The sequence below is a fragment of the Mangifera indica genome, chromosome 19 (genome assembly GCF_011075055.1).
Source record: "Mangifera indica cultivar Alphonso chromosome 19, CATAS_Mindica_2.1, whole genome shotgun sequence".
Taxonomy (NCBI): Eukaryota; Viridiplantae; Streptophyta; class Magnoliopsida; order Sapindales; family Anacardiaceae; genus Mangifera; species Mangifera indica.
Window position 1 is genome coordinate 3,813,332 of NC_058155.1, and position 22,710 is coordinate 3,836,041.

A 22,710-nucleotide genomic window follows, 5' to 3' on the forward strand; every position below is an offset into this window, starting at 1 on the left:
CAACCCGGAGGAACACCTTCTAGAGGGAAATTTTGAGTTTTTGAAACAATAGGACTTGTTGCGGGAGGGAAGGAAATTGTTAAGGAGGCAAATTGATAATTTTTCTCTTCAAAAGTTTGTCGACATATAGTTTTTGAATTTCATATCTGTTTTTTCTATTATAGGGTATTTTCACGTTTAGTTTTCGAATTTTGAATTTGTTTTTTTATTTTTTCTCATTCTATAGTTTTTGAAATTCAAATTGGTTTTTTATTTTTTTTATTCTGGAGTTTTTTGACTTGCAGTTTTTGAATTTCAAATCGGATTTTTTGATTTTTCATAATCTAAGGTTTTTTGACTTGAAGTTTTTGAATTCTAAGTCTGTTTTTTGTTATTTTAGGATTTTTCAATACGTAGTTTTAGAAGTTTAGGTCAGTTTTTCAATTTTTCTCATATAGGGTTTTTCAATAAATAGTTTTCAAATTCATATCAAATAGTTTTATTTTTCCCATTCTAGGGTTTTTTTATGTGTAATTTTTAGATTATAGGTCTGTTTTTTTTCTTATTTTAGAGTTTTTCGACCTATAGCTTTCTTAAGCCTACTTACCTGAAAATGTTGTCACAAGAAGAACAAGATGATTAAAAGCCCTCTTTCTCTCTATAATTGCTGCCTCTTCCCTATCGAAAAATGTCACCAGAATTGTTCTAAGCTATTGCAAAATCAATCTCAAAGGCTCTCTCTTTCTTCTAAGAATATGCATGTGTTTGATTTGGGATAAAAATCCCTAAAATGTAGCAAATGTGCCAAATATAAATTGTTGTCACTTAACACTACACACGACCATGTATCCGCCCTATACATAGTCATGTGTCACTTAAATTTCAAATATTACAACGCATATCTTATCAAACTAACGTGGAAACCAGTACACAAGTGTGTCCACCCATGCACAATCGCTCTTCACTTAAAAATCATAATTTAACATTTATTTCACCTAAATTCATGCATTCATTAACATAATAAAATGAAGTGACCATAATGACCTTGAGACATACTTTGTAAGTGTTACAAAACGTTGTTGCCTACTCTGCATGGTTTAAATGATAATGAGTGCATTCATGACTCTGCTTCAAAAATTAACATGGATTCATGGCATGGAAGGCTTGGTCATTCCAATGCCAAAACACTTGTGCATATTTTGAAAACTATGAATGTTACATGTGATCTTAGAACTGAAATTTCATTTTGTAATGCATGTTAATATAAGAAGTCAAAATAGAATTCTTTTCTTTGATCATATTCTTAATCATCCAAACCTCTTGAATTTGTTCATTGTGATTTGTGGAAGCCTTCTTTTATTTAATCAATTGAAGGCCATGAATTTTACATTCATTTCATTGATAATTTCAGTAGGTTTACTTGGGTTTTTCCCTTTAGGAGTAAGTCTAAAGCAAATTATGCTTTTGAATTTTTCTACAAACTTGCTAGAAAACAATTTGAGTAAAAAATTAAGTTTTTACAATCAGATTGAGGAGGTAAAAATAGAGCTTTATCAACTTTGCTACAGGCATTAGGTATTTCTTTTAGACATCCTTATCCTCACATTCACAAACAAAATGGTACAGTCAAAAGATAACATAGGCAAACTATAGAAATCAGATTAACTTTTCTAGCGCAAGCTAGCCTTCCACAGAAATTTTTGTGGTTGGCTTTTCAAACTTCTATCTTTCTTATAAATAGGTTACCTTTCTTCAATAATTGATTCCACTTCATCTTTTCATAAACTATTCAATAAACTTCCTGACTATTCAAGGTTAAGAATCTTTGGGTGTGTTGTTTTTCCTTATCTTTGACCCTATAATAAACACTAGTTTCAGTATCATACCACCAAATGTGTCTTTGTTAGCTATAGTACACAACACAAAGGTTACAAATTTCTTGATCCCAAGGGCATAATCTATATTGTCTCTTGTTTGAAATTTAATGAAAATGAGTCTCCTTTTATACTAGATCCTCAATTTAGAAATTTTGCTTCACAGTTTGATTGTATGTAGAATTGTTTCCACAAAAAAGGTCTTTCTAATTCTAATCTTAAAAGTTGGCAACGTTCATTTCAATATACTCTATTTCTTACTTCATGTTCTCAATTGCTATCTACACCTTCCTTTGATTCTAATTCTTCCACATCAAACATACAACCTACGAACAATATAGTTGATCCCTCTCAATCTTTTTCTATAGATTCTCCATCTTTAGTTTCAAATTTACCTTATAGTCTCATCATAACACAGGATCAACTTCATAATTCTTCATCATCTGATATTTTTGGTTTATTTCCTTCAAATGCTTCTATTCATTCAGATCATACTACACCAATCAACTTGAATACTAGCCTAAACTTTCTTAAACCATTAATTCTAACATTTCTTATCTATCAATCTTTAAGTATAGTTAAATCATTGTACTTCTTTCTCCAAACCTTTAACTTCACCTATGATCACAAATGTTCATCCCATATTAACTAGATGAAAAACCAAAAACCTACACTCAACCTTTTCAATCTCTAAATAATCTAGCAATAGATATTCTTTTGAATTAGAACCTACCTCTACCCTTGAAGCTCTTTCTAATTATGAGTGGAAGGCTACCATGCAGGTGGAAATTGATGCTTTATTAGCCAACAATACTTGGACTCTTGTCCTTCGCACTACAAGCATGCATTTGGTTAGATGCAAATAGGTGTTTAGGATTAAATATAACCCAGATGGTTTCAGAGATATAAAGCCAAATTAGTGGCTAAAGGTTTCTAACAAACACTTGGAGTTCATTATTTTAAAACTTTTAGCCCTATTGTCAAAGTTGCCACCATTTGGTTCATATGTACTTTTGGTTCTTCAATATGCTTCTGATATCAATCAAATTGATATAAACAATTCCTTTTTAAGTGTCGACTTATGAGTAGATATATATGTGTCAACCAAAGGCTTTTGCTACTATCCAAAAGCATTGTAAATTAGTTTGTAAAATGCATAAAGCCTTGTATGACCTAAAACAAGCTCTTCAAGCTTAGTTTGTGTGACATCCTTAGGCAATCCTACACAGACAAAGCACAAGGGAGATGTTAGGTTGTATGTGCATCCTACATCATTTGGAGATGTTAATATAAGACTGGTTAAATAACCTATAAGCTTTCTATAATTTGTTAAGATGTTTTTTGAGTTGTGAAGCTTTAAAATAGAAACCATGATAGACTTTTCATCTAACTTATATGTAGAGAAAACTTATTAAAGCCCTAATTTGAAAGTGACTCCTAATTACCCTATTAATACAGTAATAAATTAAACAACCAAACGACTTATGCCTACCCAAAGTTTGATGTAATCCAAACTCTCATCCGTTAGCTTTTAAAAACCAAAGTCTCATTCATGAGCCAATTTTTATTAAAATTCTCAACTAGATATGATAGTAAAACCATCATTTTAACAATAATATTAAAAATATATATAATTTATTATATTCTTTCTCAGGTTTTAAAAACTAACAACTTCATTCATACCTAAAGTTTTTCAATTTTTAAAAGTCACATTACCCCCCCCCCCCCCCAAACTTAAAGTTTTTTTTTTTCACCTCTCTGGTTATTGTCTCCGTCTCTGGCGACCTCCTCTTTTCACCCTATACTATCATTGTGTCTCTTGTTTGGATGATGAATCTAGATGATTCAATCCATTGTCGATGGTGATGAATCCAGAGATAGAGATGGTGCAACGAATCCAAACGAGAGAGAGAGAAAAACAAATTGTTGCTTCATCAATTTAATCCATGGTCAAGGGCAATGAATCTAGACAAAGTGACGAAGCATCATCCAAACGACGTGCTTTGTCTGGACGACGAAAGAGTCATTGGTCAACGACACACCCAAACGAATTGTCCCGATTCGTTATCCAAACAAGAGAGACAATGGTGGTAAGAAAAAGAAAACCCTAGGTTTAGTAGAAAAATATGACTCTTCAAAACTAGAAAACTTTAGATAGTAATGAAGACATAAGTTTTTAAAACTTCGAGGGAAAATATAATAATATATATATATATATATAAAATTAAAATGATAGTTTTACCTTTATAATTAACTAAAATTTTTTTCAAAAATTGACTTATATGTGGGATTTTAGATTTTTCAAAGTTGGCAGATGAGAGTTAGATTACATCAAACCTTGGGTGGGAATAAATATTTTGGCCTAAATTAAATAGTCGGGATGACACCATAAAATGGAGGAATGATTTTATAAAATAAACCTGCTTTTGTAATCTGAAGTATGCTTATAAATGAATGGCTTGCCAACACCTAAAATTTCAGCATTCGAGCAATATTTCAATACACCGGAACCAGGCAAAACATATTCAAAGGCAAGAATAAACCTTATCTATATCAATTGTCAGCAGAAAACAGTTAAAATACAGAGTAAGCCCACAGGTCACTACCCTTTTCCACAAAGGGAAAAACAAAGGTTATCCACTTGTTCATTAACTCAACTGAATATTCTGTCGTATCTATTTCTTGAGTTCTGAACTTCTCTTGCCATGTCTTTGTTAGTATCTGTAGCCTTCTCTTAGTGCCTTCTACAAGTTTGAGTATAATTGAAACAACAATCTCCAACATAACACTTTATGAATGTAAATCCATTTGGCTCCTATTTGAACGTGCTCAAAATTGAGGCTACACCAGTAAATTAACAAGACTCTGAAAATGCTAGCATCAATAGCATTTAGGCGCTACAACAGCTAAAAAGACTCTGTTGTATATGGCTTATGCAACACTGATAATTCTGTTAGGTACTCGATAGTTTTCTGGCGACTCAATCACTGCTACTAAACAACATCCTGCTCAGTCCTGTAACTCCCACCACTGGTTCTTTCCTCTCCCACCAAACAAGAAGAAAATGCAAATTAATTCACCACGAAAAAACCAAACTCTAATGCAGTAACAAAACTCCAGCAAACTCCATCTCAATTTAACAACACAATCGACAGATCATCAAACAATGAAAGGAAAGAGAAGTGGACTGTCGAGGAAAAGGTAATTTCATTCAACAATTGCATGACTCAGCAACAATACTCCAATCATTACAATAATCCAGAGACAAAGTTAAATAAAACGTAGGGCAGAAATTGAAGAAACTGAAACACTGAAGCTGGCTTTTGAGAGGCCAGTCCTGTCCAAAATGAAAAAAAGAATACAACCAACAATTTTCCAGAATTTTCTCCTTGCTCAAATTCCAACTATTAACTCTTCTGTCATCTTGTCATGGAAGGTTGACGATATTATGTCAGGAATAATTTGAGGAATACTGATAACAAGAACTCCATTAAAGAAACTATAACGAAAACTGCAAATGTTACTAACATGGAAATATCAGTTGCTATCTGATTATATGTTTCCTCTCCCTTTTCCCTCTGGCAAATTTCAGCAGCAACCATAAACATATACTCACTAAGATTAGCCCAAGTTAATTCTGTACTTCACCAATAAGACTGCATGGTAGACTTTCTATTGAAAATCAGAGTTCTATAGCATTTTATTCCTGTTAACTGCTGATGAGAGTTATATGTATAATGAATCAAAAGTTGAAAGCAAAGTTAAGCAAATCTTTTGCATAATGAATACACTATAACAAATTATTCTATTGAGCACAATTTCCCTGTGATTGCTTTTTCTATTTTCACATTTACAAATGGTCAAAACCAAAATAAATATATGCTAGCATAGACAACCAAAAAAAAATTAAAGAGATGCAGACTAGATTTCTGTGCAATAAATAAAACATGGAGAAGAAGAAAAGCCTGTAACAAACTGATTTTTCCATTGCTTGCCACCTTTAGTAGTCCTTACAGATAGATGGTTGTTAAGATATGAAAATATTGAATCTTAAATTAAATCTCCCAGAAGCAAAGGGTCTCATATGTCCAGCCCAGCCGATACCACATCGGGGCAAAACATTGATTTAAGGAAGTCAGCTGCTACATTTATTTAAAAATACAAGATACTGGGTCAACGCTAAAGTTTGTAGCCTCTAACTCCCCAACTTTAGCCATTGAAGGGTGTTTCCAAAAGCCCCACTCAGTATCTCTTCCATACTAGTTCTGCTACAGTCCACATATCTGCACATGTAACATCAAATTGACACAAATAAGGTAATCATAAATAAGGGAAAAAACAAACACTTCATGAATATAGATGAGCAACAAAAAAGTTACCATAGATGGAACTGTCTCTTAGAAGGAGGCAAATAAGTTGTACTTCTACAGAAAACTCAAACTAAAAGTAAACTATTTCACTTGCCTGTGCTCCCGTGTCAATGCTGATGCAGGTCACCATTGTGATTTCCATTCTTAATACAATCATCTTCTCTGCAAACTCAACAGGCAAGAACATTAGATTGATGAGGGAACCCTGCAAAAGCCTTGACTGCATCACATGAGCACTAAATCAGAACAAAATTTTGGTTGAACTCAATTTAGAAGGCTCCCACATGTATTCAAGCTCATCATCACCATCATCATTAAGGCAATCACTTTGGCTATGTTCTACCCATCATTGTCTTCATCAGAATCAGAAATAATAATAATAGGTGATTGGATAGAATCTCGAGGGAATTCATTCAAATCCAAAGGAGTAAAGGGCTGTGATTTGACAAGATCTCCATTAATGTCTTCATCCGAATCAGAAATATTAATAAAAGGTGATCCGACAGTCTTATCTTGAGGGAATTGATCCAAACCCAAAGGATTGAAGGGATGTGATTTGACAAAATCTTAAGGAAATGCATCTATTTCCAAACTAGTATAGTAGGGATGTGATCTAGCAAAATAGTAAACATAAAAGGCATATTAAAATCATGATCAAACAAATAATATTTTAGGAAAAAGTAAACCTTTTTTATTCAATATAGCATGGGCAGAGGATTTCAGAGGCTAGACTACATAGATTGTTATATACTTGTATACTTGGTTGATTTTAAATCAGTATTTCATTTAAATGACATTGCAGCAAAAGTTTAATCAACTTGAAAGATCCCAACCTTAAAACAGAGTCTTTAATAGACCACACAAATTGAGAAAAATAATTATAATTATCAATTAAGTAATAGAGGTTTATAATCTGTGCTTGAAAACATATTTAGTTGATCATACATAAATAATATTTCGGGATATTAAAGAAAAATATTTGAAGCAATTAAATTCTAAGAAAAATTAATAAATCATAATGTTGGGAGTATATAATAAATATACTACATTTATTCTGACATACAACAATTAATGATTTAATTTAAAAACCAATTATCCAGAAAGAGTTTAAAAAATATATATTATATACAGCACATACAAGACATTGGGTCTTGAATTAGTTATAAAGTAGTTTAAAAGATCTTTTAAAATAAAACATGCATGTGTATATAGATACTACATTAATCATGGCAGTCACTAATAACAACATTAATCATGAATTAAAAGTTTGCATCTTACTTGATATGAAACACGTAGTTCCTATATCATCTAACATGTATAAATGATATTTGAGATAAGATGAAACTATGTCAGAAATAAGTTATAAGGATTTAAAAAAAAGAAAATATTTTAAAGATGGAAAGAGCATTTCTTAATTATATGCAGTAGAGAAGGTATATATCTCATTTAATTACCTCGAGCTAGGTTCTCCTTCACAGAAATTTGAAGATTTTAATCTCTTATTAGAGTGTGCTACCTCTTCATCAATGTTGGTACCTCTGGATAAAACCCCAGAAAATGGAGGCGTTAAAGCACCAAGACAGCCCCTATAATTGCCCATCCACTTTATAGGTGCACCAATCCTCGGATCAAATGCGAATGACTGAGGATACATCAGAGGGAGGACATCACCAATGCCTTGCCCAAAAGCATTTCCAACTTTCTCCATCAAACCTGTTCCACCTATCGCACCACGTCCTCTATTTCTAATTGGACAGGCTGACACTCTATTTTCCATCTCTGGCACATTGCCTGTTCCCCTATTCCCTCTTCCGTAAACACCATCACCACCAGCATGACTTTGCTGCAAAAAAATCCCTTCAGCAACACCACCACCTCCATTATTATTACAACTATTTGCACTGTTATTGCTCACAACTTGTTCTATTGCTTTACTCATCATCATACTTTTCACCAACTCAAAGTTATCCCTAATGTCAAATTTAGAAAAGAAAGAACTAACATTATTGAAAATCAACTCTCTAGTCATTGATATGAGCTATCATCATGTTGGGATTTTTTAATACATGTGATACATTTGTTCTAATTTAGACAATTTTGTGCAATTAAAGATTCATTACATTATCAATTATCCAGAGAGTCTGAAAAAAATACTTTATGTTCAATAGGCCACAAAATTTTTTGTAAAGATTTAAAAAACATATATTTACAACAATAATGCAGTATTGATAGATTGTACATGTTTTGAGCACAGTCTATGATAAAAAGTATGAAAGATGTTATCCGACTGATAAATTTGGAAACCTTATGGGTAGCTTACAATATTTTGCCTAGATTTTTGCCTATTTGTAGTTTATTTAATTCTAATGTACTTGAATTAGTTATAAAGGTTTTCTAAAAATATGCATTTACATCAATGTTGCCAAATAGAAAAGAATAAAAAGTTAGCTAATAGTACAGTCATAATATCATTACCCGTGAATTACAAATTTGAATCTATCTGGATATGAAAGTAAGATATCATAAGTCCTAAACATACAAACATACATATATGGTAATTGAGATCAAATGAAAATCATAAGCTTGATAATAGAGTGTATATATAAAGAGCATTACTTAATCATATCAATTACTTTGAGCTGGGTCACCCTTAAAGAAATTTGAAGCTTCCAGTCTCTTGGACTGTGGTTCAAACTCTTGAGTGAACAATAAACGGATCCCACACTTCTTTATAAGCAAAGAACAACTGCAATCAAAGGTGCCCAGCCTACTGCCAGGGTATTTACCAAAAAGATTGCAATTATACCCCACAAGTATGTGATCTGACTTAATAGAGCTGAGTCCATTAACCGAAATTTCTCCCTTGATAAATGTCCTATTAGGAAAGGCCAATTTAGAATACAAATGAAACTGAAAATCATTCGTAACATGTCCTTTGTGACCTTCGATTCCTACAATGGCGCAAAATACTAACCCCGAAAGTTTATGATTCAACGAACCACATGGGAGGTCTATATGAGATCCACTACTTTGAATACCAAAGAACCCCGGAATCTCATGTCCAGGGAAAAAAATATAACCTTCAGGACGGATAACTCTCCACTGCACCATAAAATTAAAATTGTTAACTTAACATCACGCTTTTTATCAGAGAAAAAGAAAATGAAATCATATGAGACTAACTGAATATGTGAGACTGAAAGATACCTTTGTGCCTTCACACCATGAATCTTTATCATAATTATCAATAAGGAAAGATTTATCTGAATAATTATTAAGCAAAGCCTCATCCAAAATGTTTCTAATCTCTTTCCAATCCACATTCAAGCAGCCGGTGAAACTAAGTAAATATTTATAACGTGGAATTGTGAAACCTGATAATGTTTTCAACAATTCACAACCATCTGCCTCTACATTTTGCATCTTAAATGGCAGCTTTGGCAAGCAATGAAGCCTCTTACAAAACCTTATGCTGAGATGTGACAACTTGGAGAGGTTCATGATGCTTGTAGGTAAAGTCTCAAAATTATTTCCGGCTAATTTTAAGAACATAAGAGAGGACAACTGGCCAATATTATATGGAAACTCTGAGAGATTGCAGGGATTCAAATTTATTCTCTCTAAAAGTAGGAAATTTGATAAAATAGGTGATAGAAAACGTCCCAGCCCTTGACTCTTACATCTCTCCAAAGATAAATCATGAAGGTTTTTCAGGCGTACTATTGATGAAGGTAGTTCTCTCAAATCATCAGCTTCTAGCACTTCCAAACTTTCTAAATTTCCTATGTCTTTGGGCAATCTATCAATTTTCAAACAACTAGATTCAGAAACTTCAATTTACAAATGCCGTTTGGAAGACTTCCAAGGCTTGAACAATTTCTAAGACTCAGTCTTTCTAGATTAGATACATTCTCAATTGTTGAAGACAATTCTCTTATTGTAGTTCCATCTAAATATAACTCTTTTATATTGCATGGGATTTTTGGTAAAATCTTTAGATTTGACAAACTAGAGAGGTCAAGCCGTCGAAGAGATTTCAAATTACTAACACTGCTTGGAAGACTTTCAAGGCTTAAACAGTCCTTAAGATTCAGTTCAACTAGCCTTGAAGGACATTCTATGGAAGAAGATAATTCTTTTATTGCAGTTCCATCCAAACACAATCTTTCCATATTACATGATATCCTCGGAGCTGTGTTGAGCTTGGAACAGTTAGAGAGAATAACAACTCTTAAGGACTTTGATTGAATACCACTTGGAAGGCTGATAAGGCTCTTCCAATATCTTAGATTCAAATTATCAAGTTTATTGAGATTCCGAGATAGAGGAGCGATCTCAAACAAACGTATACAACCTTCTAAAATCAAGCTCTCTAGCTTTGGAGCCTCTGAGAGGTCTGGGATTCTAAGAAGCTGATCTGAGTCACTTAGATCAATGTATTTCAAATGAGCAAGTGCCTGTAACAAAAAAGGAAATGACCAATACAGATTAGAAAATACAATATTTAAAATTTATAATAAGAAAATTTTCATACCTTGATAGCCGTCCAAAGTTGTTCAAGATTGTTGTTACACATCTTAAGTATAACAAGACTTTCAGGATCAAATTTCTTAGGCAACGATGGGAAGGGGTAATGATCCCAGTAGAGGCATCTTAACTCTGAGAAATCAAATTCAATGCTGTCAAAACCATGAACCCTATTATTGCATCTCGAATATAAGCTATTTACTATCAGAACTCTTAGATCAACCATGTCTGAGAAAGCATGAGGATTTAAGTGTATCTTTATCATTTTAACCATATCGAAAAGCATGCCTTTTATTTTATTGGTTCCCTACAATCAAAATCAAAAAAATAAGTTAACAGCACAATAACATGATGTACCTCCCAAACCCAAAACCCCACATGAACTTTTCTTTATGGGAAAAATGAAAAAGATAGTCTCCTAGTTCAAATACTTCAAGATATCCCATATACTATATAACATATAAATTGAAAGTTAATATCATGTGTATTTACCATATTTTTTTTCAATACAAGATAGACATCATCATAATGCCACAATCGACTGCGTTGGCCAAGTTTATTGACAGGCTCTTGTCGGACAATTTCCCAACCCATTTCTTGAATCAAATCATGCATTCTTATGGTGTTGTGTGATATAGTTATCAAAGCTTTATCAACAAGAACTCATACTCTACTATGTGAATCCAAGATACTAACTAGATATTTATCCCATCCTGTAAAGAAGCATGCAATATCTAAAAATAAAGTCTTCTCTTTATCAGATAATCCATCATAACTTATCTTAAGCACTGTTTGGATAACCTCATTCGGAGATTTTTTTAATTCATCCAGTGCACTTTCCCATTCAAGTTTTTCTTTATCAAGTAGAAAGCATCCTAGGACTTCAAGAGCTAATGGCAAACCTTTTGTATAAGTTATTACTCTTTCTGAAAGATTCAGGTAAACTTCATCAATTGGCCGGTTCTGTTTGAAGGCATGTTGTTTAAAAAGTCGAAAAGAATCATCACTACACAATCCTTCAACCTCATATATGGTAGAATAATTCAATCCACAATTTTTAAGCACTTGTTTATCCTTTGTTGTTATAATGATTCGACTACCAGCACCCAAGTTTTCAAGATCTCCAATTAATTCTTTTATTTGTTTCAAATTTGTCACATCATCAAAAACAATAAGAACCTTTTTTTGTCCAAGCCTTTCTTTTGTGAATGTGAGCCTTATATTGGGGTGTGCATCCTCTAACATTGCAGAAAAAAGTTCTTTTTGCAAATGGGGTAGTTGATTTTTACTTGATGCTTCCCTAACATTTTGGATAAAATAAGAAGCTTCAAATTCATGTGATATTTCATTGAAGACTGCATAGCAAGAGTCGTCTTGCCTATACCACCCATACCCCAGATTCCTACCTTGCATACTTCAGTCGACCCATCAAACAATAAAGATTTAATTTTCTCGATCTTCACTGCTACTCCAACCAAGTTCTTATTATCACAAGAAGACATATCTTTCAATCTCTTCAAAATATGTTCAATAATTGTCTCTGGAAGTTTCAATTCAGGCCTACAATAGAAAGAAAAGGTAAGAACAATAATAAGCTAATCAATAAATTACCGAAAAAGAAATAACGACCAAATTCCAATAACCCAATTTTGTACAAAAGACTTATTCCCACCTAAGGTTTAGCCAATTAACAAATCCCACCTACTAACTTTCAAAAATTTAAATTCCTACCCATCATCCAATTCTATTAGAATATTTTGTTAGTTCAAATGTAAATTAAAATATATGACAAAAATACCCTCATAATAGTTTAATTGTTCTTCTGCTTGTTGTCGTATTTCCTTTTTTTTTTTTTCTCTTCCCCTGTTAAAATTGAAACTACCTACTCAATCCATGATATGGTACTGTTCCTTTTTTTTTTTGGATAAGTGAATGTTGTACTTTTCCTTGCTTCTAAGAATTTCCTGTTGCACAATGAACTGAATTACATTAACAAGTGGCGCGAAAGTCTGGTACAAGGGAATGGGAAGAAGAAGAAGAGTTAGTTGATCCAAAAACGATGTCGTTGGACTTAGTCGGTGATGCAATACGGTGTTGTAGATTTAGTTGTTATTCTGTAATTTATAATAAGGAACAGTGACGTTTTCCAATTTGTAATAAACGCGTTGGCGCCTACTTAAGGCGGGAAAATGTAATACAGAGAAATGGGTTTTCAGTTGCAAACAAGTGTGTTGTATGTTCCTTCGTTCTCTCTGAATTCTGATTTCTGTCTCTCTTTTTCTGTGTGAGTTGATTCCTTTTCTTCCTCCATTCACTTCAGCCGGCATCATTGGTACCAAAGCTAGTTTCGATTATGGCAGAGACACGAGCACAGGAGTTACGTCGGGTTATCATGCAGCTGGTTACTCAGCTTCTATCGGATTCTGAAAAATGACAACAGGCGTTTGTCCAAGAGTCTGAGAAAAAACAACAGGAGTTCGTAAAGGACTCAATAGCAGAAATTCGGAGGTTGATTGGAGGATTAAGTCTTCAGCAAACGGAAGTTGTTTTCCAGTCAGCAAGTCGCAAAGAGGAAGGAAGTAGCTCGAAGATCATGTCTGAAATCTGGTCGCCGTGGGAGCAGGTAACACACTTAGACTTCCCTCGGTTTAATGGTGACCATTTCAATCATTGGATTGCAAAGGTATAATATTACTTTGATGTGGACGGTGTTGTGAATGATGATAAAATCAAAATTGTGGCTCTGCATTTAGAGAATGGTGCTATGTAATGGCACCAGGGCTTTATGAAATCGCATGCTGATATGATGATAACATAGGAGGAATATTTAGCAGCCATGAGAACTAGGTTTGGCCACTACATTTACAATGATCCATTGGTTGATTTGCGCAATCTTAAGTAGGGAGCATCGTTACAATAGTATCTAGATGAGTTTGACAAGTTGTACCCTAGGGCTAGGATTAGGGAGGATAAGGCCTTGAGTTTCTTCCTCTTTGGTTTGGTAGACTCATTGCAAATGTCTATACGAATGTTTCGCCTTATTACATTGTCAAAGGCAATGTGCTAGCCAAAATACAGGAGCTCACAGTCGCTGCTATTAAGGAGCAGTTGAGGCCTAGTACTTGTACACTATACATACCACCCATACCTAAGCCTTCATATTACAACCCTAACACTAGTCCAAGTTACCAAAAATTAGCTTCCTCTATTAGTTTGTTGTCGACACCAAATATGCCTAAACTCTAACCACAAGCACATGCTAGCTCTAAGGCATCCTCCAGCAATCTATTTGATGAGAAAAGAGCTAAGGGAGTTTGTTTCTAGTGTGATGAGAAATACACTCCTGGCCATGGGTGTCAGAAGAAGCAAGCATTTATGCTTTAGTTAAAGGATGAGGCAAGGGAGGATGAAGATAATGAAATTGAGGAACAAGAGGTTTATGTGGAAGACTAGAGCTTGATGCAATTATCTCTACAAGCTCTCCAGGGTTCTGTTGGTTCAAAGACCATGAGAATAACAGGAATACATGGAAGGAAGCAGTTATATAACTTGGTTGATTCAGGAAGTACTCATAACTTCCTACGAATTCAGACTACAAGTAGACTGAGGTGTTTGTTGAAGCCAATAGAGGGAGTAAGAGTCATAATTGCTCATGGCCAAGACCTCTATTTTATTACTTTGTGTGAAAAGTTTGAAGTTAAGATTCAAGGTCAGACTTTTTTTGTGGATGTTTACACTTTACCCCTTAATAGTTATGATCTCATATTAGGGGCCCAGCGGCTAGTTGATCTAGGGGATATTGTCTGGAATTTTAGAGAGTTAACTATGCAATTTTCGATGGGATAACAACAATTTCATCTGCAAGGTGAAAGGGAGATAGGGTTAAGGTTGATAGGAGAGCATCAGCTGATTAAGTTGTTACTCAAGCAGCATCAGCTTGCTTCTCTTCACTTGTTGTAGACTACAGATGCAAATGTGGAAGGGCAATTGTATGAGTTAAGAGTGGCTAATGAGGAAGCAAAATGGTATGCACTGCAGCAGTTGTTAGCAAAATATGGTAAGGTGTTTGAAGAACCAAAAGGGCTACCACTTGAGAGATTTTAGGACCACAAAATAGTCTTAAAGGAAGACTTTCAACCTTTGAATCTTAAACCTTACATATGTGGAGGAATCCAGAAGAATGCTATAGAGAAAATGGTAAAAGAAATGTTAGATTCTGGTGTGATCAGGGACAACAGTAGCCCTTATGCAAGCCTGGTAGTTTTGATGAAGAAAAAAGATGGAACATGATGTATGTGTATTGACTATCGAGCTTTAAATCAAGCTACCATTAAGGATCGCTATCCAATTCCTTTGATTAAGGAACTGCTGGATGAACTTGGGAAGGTTGTTATCTTTTTTAAAAATGATTTGCGCTCTGGATATTAGCAGATTAGGATGCATCCATCCTCCATTGAAAAAACAGACTTCAATACTCATGAAGGCCACTATGAGTTCTTGGTAATGTCTTTTGGCCTTACCAATGCACCTTCCACCTTTCAAAGAATAATGAATTGCATTTTCAAGCCACATCTTTAGAGAGTTATACTCGTGTTTTTTGAAGATATTCTGGTGCATAGTTCCAGCAACGGTGATCACTTATTGCACTTGGAAAATGTCATATAACTAGTAGAGATGAACCAATTGTATGCAAAGCACAACAAGTGCACTTTTAAGGCCTCTCACATAGATTATTTTGGGTAACATTATCAACTTAGTAGGGGTTCAAATTGGTCCTATGAAAATTAAGGCCATTTAAGAGTGGCCAATGCCAAAAACTCTGAAGCAATTGAAACGCTTCCTCGGCTTAGCAGGTTATTATCGACATTTCATTCGAAACTATAAGGCCACAACCAAGGCCCTTACAGACCTCTTGAAAAAGCATAACTTCTCCTGGAATGCAGCAGCTCAACAATCCTTTGACCAACGTAAAATTTGCCTATGCACAACCCTTGTTTTGGGCCTTCCAGATTTAGCTAAAGAGTTTCTAATTGAAATTGATGCTTCTATTAAGGGAACTGGCACTATCCTTATGTAGAAAGGGCATCCTATTGCTTACATTAGCAAGCCCCTGTCCTTAAAGAACCAACTTTTGTTTGCCTATGAGAAAAAAAATGTTAGCCATCCTTTTCGCAATCCGTAAATGGGAATACTATATTCGCAATCAACATTTCATTATTCATATTGATCATCAAAGCCTTTATACCTCATTGAGTAGAAACTTACCACACCTTCATAGCAAGCTTGGGTGGCCAAGTTGATGCAGTTTAACTATCAAAATCAAGTATAAAAAAGGAAAGGAGAATGTTGTTATGAATGCTCTTTCTAGGTGTACTGCTAGGGAGCTCAATCATTTGACTTTTGTGATTTTGTCTGAGGAATTAATGGCACAAATTCAACAAGGGTGGCAAGAGGATGTAAATTTACGAGCTATTATCAAGGCCAAGTCTACTAATCCAACTATTTTCAGCAAGTATGAATGGAGGAATGGACAACTACATTGTCAAGGAAAACCTGTAGTTGCCAATATTCTGTAATTTCAACACCAACTTCTCTTGTTATTCCATGATTCTATAGTTGGAGGCCATTCTAGTGTGGCAGCTACAACAAAGAAGCTGGCTTCAGTGGTTCATTGGAAAGGCATGTGGAGGAGTGTAAGAAATTATATTAAAAGGTGCACCACCTACCAGCAATATAAGTATGAAAATGTTGCTTCACCAGGCTTATTATGGCCTCTTCCAATTTCTGGGGGAGTTTTTGCCAATCTTACTATGGACTTTGTGGAAGGCTTGCCTAAGTCCCAAGGCCACAATGTTGTTCTAGTAGTGGTCAACCTGCTCACCAAATGTGCCCACTTCATGGGGCTCCCTCATCCCTTCTTTGTGCAAGCTGTAACTCAACTTTTCCTTGACCATGTTTGTAAATTACACGGTAATCCTCACACAATTACTAGTGACAGAGGAGTTGTATTTCTTAGCAAATTCTGGCAAGAGCTCTTCCAACTCCAAGGAATTAGTTTATAATATTCTACGGCTTACCATCCTTAAACAGATGGCCAAACTGAAGTTATTAATCAGTGCCTGGAGAGCTATGTTTGATGTATGGCTAGGGACTTGTTGTATACATGGTTTCATTGGTTATCCCTGGCTAAATTTTGGTATAATACTAGCCACCACACCAGCATTAACCTGAGTCCTTTTGAGGCATTGTATGGCTATCCATCTCCCATTCATATTCTCTATTTCCCTAAAGATTCATCGGTGGCTAAGGTGGACACTATGTTGCGATTGAGGGAGGATACCATCCTGTGTCAGGCTCAACATCGTATGAAGTATATGGTTGATGGCAAACGCATAGATCGACAGTATCAAGTGGGGATATGGTCTATGTCAAACTTTAGCCTTACCGGCAAGTCTCTATGCATTAGAGTGCACCGAAACTTCACCCCGAGTATTATGGGTCTTTTCCTGTGTTGGAAGTTGTAGGCAAAGTGGCTTATAAAGTGAAATTGCCTCCTGACACTTTAATTCACAAAATTTTTCACGTTTCTTTGTTGCGTCCTGCTTATTCCAGAGTGGTTGCTTCCCCTATTCTTCCATTCTAACTTCAGCTACAAGTTCGTGTTCCTCAAACCATTCTCGACAGGAAGTTGATTTGCCGTGGAAATGTCGCTGCTGCCAAGCTGCTAATTAAGTGGCAAGGGGAGCCCAAGGAGACTACTACTTGGAAGTTCGCTGATGATATTCGTCAACGGTTTTCAAGCTTCCCCCTTGAGGGCAAGGAAGCTAGGAGGGGGAACTTGTTGCACGATGAATTGAATTGCATTAACAAGTGGCGATAAAGTCTGGTACAAGGGAAAGAGAAGAAGAAGAGGAGTTGGTTGATCCGAAAACGACGTGGTTGGACTTAGTAGGTGATGCGATATGATATCGTAGATTGAGTTGTTTTTTTGCAATAAAAAACGGTGATGTTTTCCAATTTATAATAAATGCGTTGGCACCTACTTAAGGCGGGAGAATTTAATGCAGAGAAATGGGTTTTCAGTTGCAAACAAGGGTGTTGTATGTTCTTTCGTTCTCTCTGAATTCTGATCTTAGTCTCTCTTCTTCTGTGTGATTTGATACCTTTTCTTCCTCCATTCACTTCAGCCGGTCTCGTTTCCCTAATTTTTTTTTTATTTTCGTACAGTTCTTGGGAGAACATTTGAATGTGAAGTGCTTAGAGTTAGAACAAGAATTTATCGACTCGGAGGCCTTAAAATTTAAAGGTGAAGAAGCTACAAACTTCTGTACGGCAAGTTTAGAAGACAAAATGCCATTTCTCCAGATGCTTCAAACTGTAGAAACCCCATCAGTTATTTTGCTTGTTTTTTGTTACAAGAAAGACTGAAAAGATGTTGAGGATTAAGAGAGTGCCAACCGTTGTTTCGAATTACCAAAGGGAGGAGACGGAGGAGGGTGCTTGTCGTAGCAGCAGGTGTGGTGGGAATTGTCTTAACAAGTGTTGTCTCAAAGGTGCTTGTTTAAATGCCTCTGTGAATTTTCCTTTCATTTTTCTGATTAAATTGGGAATCAATTAATCTTTTTTTTTTCAAACCAGAGGCAAGTTTTCCCTGGTATCTGTTCCAAGAGCGTCAACAAGACTGAGACTGGAAAGGGAGTGCTTCAAAATGAAAACAGAATATTTCTTTGTTAATTAAGAAGATTATATGTTAATTAAAGTGGGTTTCATCAGTGACGAGATTAAGAGAATTATAAACATGGTATATCTCTCTAGGTTAAAAGCATTTTTTATTTTCAGCTCAACTGTTTACCTGCCACCATGGAAAGCGGTGGAAAATCGCAAGAGTGATGGTGACGGCAGGATTAAAAGTGCAATGTTCAATCACCAGGGCAGAGACTTCAACTATTATAAGGTTTTTTGTCATTATAAAAAAAGGGGGGTGAATCAATAATATTCAATTAAACTAACAGAATATATTAATATAATTAAATGATAGATGAATATTTAAATTTTTAATAGTTAATAGGTGGGACTTTGTAAATAGACTAAATCTTAACTCTTTTAACCTAATGTAAATAAATAAGTTTAACTTAGATAATTACATCTTAAGCTTAATTTATAATTTATTTGGTTACAAAAGCTAAAGAATATAGTAAATTTACCATCTTTATTTGAATACACAATCCAAGCATTTCAATAGACATCATATAATGATTGGTCTATATTTTGATTCCATCTCGTAGCTATATATAAGGGCCATTAGATCAAGATTAGGGGTGAAAAAAAAAAATCGAACTAGAATTAGAATCAACGGATACCCAATTTTGGTTTTGGTTCTTACCCAAAATCGATTAATTTTGAATAGGTTCTTATTCCAATTTGATGGAACCGACCAGTTTCAGTTCCATCTCCTAAGGAACCAGAACCGAAACCAAAATATAGAAATAAAAGGGCATTGTGGTGCTCTATACCATTTGATTTGTCACTGTTTTTAATTTTTTCTAACCTGGAAAAAATAGTTTATCTGAAAAATAGCTCACTGTTTTTTATTTTTAAGAACGCTTTAAAAGTCTCATCATCCTTTTTTAAATACACATTGTTATATGGTCCAAGATGTTTCGCCTAACTCAAATCATAACTGAGCCTATCTTTTTTGCTATACCATGTGAACATCTCACTCTCTTCTTTTCATTTGTAGATTTTGATTTGTCTTTTTTCCTTCTTGAAGTTCTGGTAACTAATTCCAATTCCTCAACAATTCATTTATTTATTTTATTGGCTTTTATTTTCTACCCTTTTTATGATCCTAAGGTGTGAAGTCATTTTTGTTTAGATATGATTTCATTTTTGTTGTTTTTTGGCATCACAAATTCACCGTATAATTATATAATATAAAGTACAGGTTTTGGGTAAGAATCAAAATCTATTTGAAACTCATAAGACCAATTTTGAGTAAAAACCGATCTTATAGGTTTCAAGTTCCAGTTCTTATTTATAAAAATCAATCAATTCTGATTTCTCCAATTTCTATAAGATACCCAAACTGGCTTACTCCTAGTCAAGACCTCAAGAAGAGCCTATCACATATAGAGAGCTTATACAATAAAGCTTAGAAGAAATATAACTAACTTTTATCGAAAAACTGGTTGCTGTTTGGTTATCAATTTAAAAAGCCTCTTTCCAAACTAGATTGTTTACTACTTGTACTATCATAAATATATTTATTATCGATAAAATTAGCAAAATAGTATATGATATATGTATTTGTCTAATTACTGAAATATGCGTTTGGAGGTTCATAAATAAATATTAAAAATTAAAAATTAGAAACCCGAAAACTTAAAACAATATCAAAGCAAAAGAATTCACCTGATGGCATTTGAATCAAAGCCAGACAGATTGGCGACTTCCGTCAATGCATTTCTCCATCTCTGCAACATCTCTGGTCTGTCCCTATATCGTTCTTCATGATCAGCAAATGCATCTCCGAAATTCCCCGTTTGCTTCCTTACATCTGATGGATCTATACGATAGAAAACTGGTATAACAATCTGACCGTTCATTTTCTTGCAATCGAGGATATTTACAAGTTCTTCGAGGCACCATCTAGAAGAAGCATAGCGTTGAGAGAAAACGATAATTGAAATCTTTGAACCTTCAATTGCCCAGGAAAGAGAGGGTGAAATCTCATCTCCTTTTTTAAGTTTGTAATCGATGAAAGTTTCAATCTTTCTCCTGCACAAAGCTGCATTCAGGTGGCTCGTGAAGCCATCACGGGTATCCTCACCTCTAAAGCTAAGAAAAACATCATACCTTACTAGAGAAGAAGAAGCCATCGTACTTGCTTGAAAACAATCTGACTCTTTGAAGTTCTCGGTCTGCTCACAGGATTTGGAAAAGGAAAGTAGGACTACGCGACTGAGAATCTGTGTTCTTTTATCAATGATAGTGGGGTGAAAGTGCCACCTTTTTTTTTATTTTTATTTGACTAACTTTCACCGTCTTTTTTCGCTTTTTATTCGACCTGTTGAATCTGTGGATTAATAATAGTTTATATATAAATTATTTTTTTAATGTAATTAACTTTTGTTACGCAGCGAAATTCTCCCTCCTTAACAAAGGGCACAAGATTTGTACTTAAGAAGCAATTAGATATGCAAACAACGTACAGAACAGAGATTGAGCGAGAATACGGTAGGAATTCCTCCATCCAAAACACTGAGAAAAAGTAAACACAACTCCATAATTTATTCAATCACATTTCGGTAAAGCCTTTTATATTGAGAAATATGGCAATTTGATGAGAATAAGTTTATGAAGTTGTGTAATCTAAGGCACAATATATCAAATGAATGGAGGTTTCATAGGTCATAAGTTGTATAGAAACGATTAATAAGCCGGTTAACAAGCTACCATATATATGATTTGTGGCATAAGGTTACAAAAAATAGTCATTGTTATGTGATCTTTGATGCAAATGCATGAAAGTGTCTAACGTTGTGTGATTTATGGCATGATAAGGAAGGATGATAGTCATTGTTGCGACTTGTGATGAGAGAATATATGTCATTGCTTTATGATCTTGCCATAAGAATGAGATAAATATCGTGCCACTAATGTGTGATCTTTGGTGCAAAACGCCACTATAGTGTAATTTTTGCTGTAAGAAATGGATATCATGCTATTGTTCTGTAACCTTTAGTGCAAGGTTTCAATGTTGTGTAATCTTTGGTACAAGTTTTGAAGACTTGGATTTGAATTTCTATCATATTTGTGAAATCTTAGAAAAATTACTTATCAAAAAAAAAATATTTGGTAAGAATTGTGTGGTCTTACACTACAACAAATTTTATAGAAGATGATGAAAATTTTCATCCCAAAAAATAAAAAATTCGTTCTAAGAAGTTAATTATAACAAAAGGTTAAATCATCAAAAAATGCACATTACTAAAGGATAATGCCTACGAAAATATAAATAATAATTAATAATTAGATATTGTGAATGAAATAGTACATATTTTGGAATGAAAATTTTTGCCATAAATGAATTATTTTTCCTCTTAAATAATTCTATTTTGTCTTAAAAAGAAAACATTTAGGGACAATTTTTCATCCTTATTTTTGCAAAGAATTGGGAATAAAATTTTTCGTGACTGTTTATTTAGTCAATTAAAGATAAATTTTTTCATCTTTCATTATATGGTGATTACAAGATAAAATTTTTTATCCTTTATTATATAGTAAATCAGAGATAAATTTTTTTGTCCTTAATTATACAATGAATTGTAGATAACTTTTTTTGTCCTTGATAATATAGTGAATTAGAAACTAAATTTTTTATCTTTAATTATATAATAGATTATGAACAAATTTTTCATTCTTGATTATGTGATGAATTGATGATAATTTTTTTTTTTTGTTTATGTGATGTATTTGGGACGAAAATTTTCATCCATATGTATATGAAACAGGGCTGAGAATTCCAATTTTAAATGAAAATAAATAGTTATATTGATATTCGAGATCCAACAATTCATATGAAACATCTTTCAAGAAAGTAAAAAGACAATAATTAATATCAAATTGTTACCGCTATAAATCCACTAATAACTAAGTAATAGCAAAATATTATATATCCATTAATGTATTTATATACAAAATGGCCAAAATGCATCTACTCCTTTGTCACCTTCAAATTCATTCGATGACTCACCCAATGCAAAATATTCTTAGAAAGATTTTTATGTAAAGGTTATCTGGAATTACACTTAAATGAAAAATATAGGATCAAATTGATATAATTCCGCATACAAGTGCAAAGGATGATATACTCTTCCATCAAATTAATGCAAGTTATAGAAACTCAGAATTAGCTCCATATTCCAAAATATGATGTACATTAAATTGATGTTCTACAA

At 34.0% G+C, this 22,710-nt stretch overlaps 2 protein-coding genes and 1 long non-coding RNA gene across 4 annotated transcripts in view; 2 read left to right on the forward strand and 1 right to left on the reverse strand.

Annotated features, from left to right (window-relative positions):
* LOC123203465 (disease resistance protein RPV1-like) overlaps positions 1-22,710 on the forward strand; it is a 68,304-nt gene that overhangs the window by 31,215 nt on the left and 14,379 nt on the right. The window lies entirely within an intron of this gene.
* LOC123203229 (toll/interleukin-1 receptor-like protein) lies at positions 11,453-20,715 on the reverse strand. Its single transcript, XM_044619504.1, has 2 exons — positions 20,162-20,715; positions 11,453-12,310 (listed from the first exon to the last, which is right to left on the reverse strand). The coding sequence occupies exons 1-2, from the start codon at positions 20,626-20,628 to the stop codon at positions 11,989-11,991; spliced, it is 789 nt and encodes a 262-aa protein (XP_044475439.1). The 5' UTR covers positions 20,629-20,715; the 3' UTR covers positions 11,453-11,988.
* On the forward strand, positions 12,920-18,549 carry LOC123203233. Of its 2 annotated transcripts, none has more exons than XR_006499248.1 (3): positions 12,920-12,983; positions 17,978-18,303; positions 18,389-18,549. It is a non-coding gene; the product is annotated as an uncharacterized LOC123203233 (long non-coding RNA). The 2 variants fall into 2 exon arrangements; XR_006499247.1 differs by lacking the exon at positions 12,920-12,983 and adding an exon at positions 17,609-17,850.